The sequence below is a fragment of the Contarinia nasturtii genome, unplaced genomic scaffold (assembly GCF_009176525.2).
Source record: "Contarinia nasturtii isolate CC-2019 unplaced genomic scaffold, AAFC_CNas_1.1 Cnas_scaffold_1699, whole genome shotgun sequence".
NCBI classification, from domain to species: domain Eukaryota; kingdom Metazoa; phylum Arthropoda; class Insecta; order Diptera; family Cecidomyiidae; genus Contarinia; species Contarinia nasturtii.
In genome coordinates, this window is record NW_022199032.1 from 670,413 (window position 1) to 672,879 (window position 2,467).

The window sequence follows — 2,467 nt, forward strand, 5'->3', positions numbered from 1 at the left end:
CATACAAGACAATTAAGAAATTACAACCTTTTTTAGAAAAAAAATGAAAAATCTAACTAAATTTTTTTGACATATTCTTTTTTTATATTTTCCACCTTTTTTGATGATCCCTTTTTGTGTATGTTGAATAGTCTTAGTTAAGAAAATATCATGTATTATTTAATTTACATTTAATTTAGAAAACAGAAATAAATTGCGAAAAAACGATTATTTGTAATAAAATAAAAAAAAAACATGTTTTATCTTCATTTATACTCTAGGCTCTTTTCGTAACATCTGTTGATCTTCATACGTTGTTTGAATCTAATTACAAACAATTTCAGAAAACGTTTTGATAAGAGGAAAAGCAATAGAATTTGTACAATTGTATCTCTACGAAAAGGAATTTTAGTGAAAAATTTCTCATAAAAACGAAAGCAAATTATTATTGATATGAAATTGAACTGAAAATGATTTTGTTGTATGAACATTTATTTTATTCATCGATAGTTATTCAAGCAAGATAATAAAAAGACAATTTTTTTGTTTTTGTTTTAATATACATAGTTGATTTTAATATCTATCCAAAGTGGAATGACAGTATTTTATGCTCGGAAAAGAGTGTAAAATCTAGCCCTCATTAAAAACCAAGATCTATTGATTTATGATAGCGATTGCAATATAAATGTTCTCATTTCATTAGGAACAATCTATGACCTGGACTTCCTCTTACTACTCTTTGCTATTTCGGCTCTCGAAAATGAGAGATCTGTTTTGAATCCAAACAAAAAATCTACATATAGTGGCCGAACCCAACGATTTTCATCAATGGCGTCGCCAGCTTCTTTTAGACTATTATACATTTCGTCCTGGTTTCTTTTGTATGTTTCCAAACTGGTTGATAATTCTATTATGTTATTAGCCATCTTTTTGATATCATTTAACTTATTAATAAATGATTGTGCTTCTATAGTAAGCCAACGTTTTGCATTAACCACGTCGGTCATTTTTTTCACACTTGTTTGTTGTAATTGTGCTCTTCGATTAAATAATCTCAAATCAATGTGAGTTTCTATCATCAGAATTTGCTCATGATTCATTGGTTTCTTTTGCCATTTTCGGTAATTTTTCATCAGTGAAGTAGAAATATCACTTAATTCACCTTTATCTGCACTCATTCCATCAACTATTTCCTTTGATAGTTTATTTATCTTCTCTTCAGTCTTAAAAATATCGTTTTTTACCGAATCTAGTGCATTCGTATATGGCGTGTGAGGCAATTTGAGTATTTCAAATGATAATTTTAGGGTTATGTTAGTACTTCCTTTCCAAGGTTCAAATACATCAGCAACCTCTTCAGTCATTTGAATGGTTTGGAACAATGGCATCAATTTTTTATTCCAATCAATTTCCACATATGCTGCCTCAGCTTTAGCCTTTCGATGAAAGTGCTCAACTATTTCTTTATACGTTGTTTTAGACCAAGCCTGTATAAAGATAGAGATATTAAAAAAGATAATGAAATATCAGCCAGTATTGTCTGTTGTAATTTGTCTCACCTGATCAAAAACAAAAATCGACACAAATATATAAAATAGAAACCGTTTCATCTTTTTCATCAAAACAAAAATGACATTTAATAAAATTATGAACTTAGCACCAACTTTTATACAGATGGATTTTGAAAAAAATTACAAGAAACATATGTGATATTTTTTTAATTGCATTCTTTACCTACTTTTTGAATAACGCGTAAGTAAGTATTTGTTTTATACAGGGTGATAAAACGACTTTAACTCGCAATAATTTAAGTTTTATTTTAAATAAATACATTTTGAAATATTTTTCACTCGCGCTGCGCTAAGCATTCTCTTACATTTTATTTACAAATTTTATAAAACTGGCCGTTTTCTTCATTGACACCTATATAGCTTTCGACTAGGAACTTCAATAGCCAAAATGATCAACTGCACCTACATACGTCGTTTGAATCTAATCACTTAGGGGGGAGACACCAAGAATAAATTCCGAATCCACTATATAAATTACTAATCCAGCTATTCCACTAATCCAAAAACACAAATGTGAAATCGAAACTATTTTTCCTATTCCATACACTGTTTCCGTCAAAAATGTCAATTCTGCTTTTCCGCACTATTCCACTAATCCATCAATAAACGTCAAAAGAAATGTCAAATGGATTTGAAGTGAAACAATTTTTGCTATTCCATGCACTGTTTCGCCATTCCACGCGAATCCATTCACAGGCGTTGCTATTTCATTGCAATTTCTCGAATCTTTACACTAAAAGTCTAATCCTATTCCACGTGTCTGCCCCCTAGCTGCCTAGAAGTAGATCTTTATAAAACTTTAAAACAAGTTACAAAAAACATCAAATAAAGATGTTTTTTCGTTTCAAGACACCAAATCGTCTTGATAAGATGAAAAACAACAATGTTTGTACAATTGGGTCTGTAGAAGCTTAGCA

At 29.9% G+C, this 2,467-nt stretch overlaps 1 protein-coding gene across 1 annotated transcript; it reads right to left on the reverse strand.

Annotated features, from left to right (window-relative positions):
- Positions 1-453: 453 nt before the first annotated feature.
- LOC116347151 lies at positions 454-1,589 on the reverse strand. The gene is made up of 2 exons (XM_031777627.1): positions 1,539-1,589; positions 454-1,466 (listed from the first exon to the last, which is right to left on the reverse strand). The coding sequence occupies exons 1-2, from the start codon at positions 1,587-1,589 to the stop codon at positions 690-692; spliced, it is 828 nt and encodes a 275-aa protein (XP_031633487.1). The 3' UTR covers positions 454-689.
- Between the last annotated feature and the right edge of the window lie 878 nt (positions 1,590-2,467).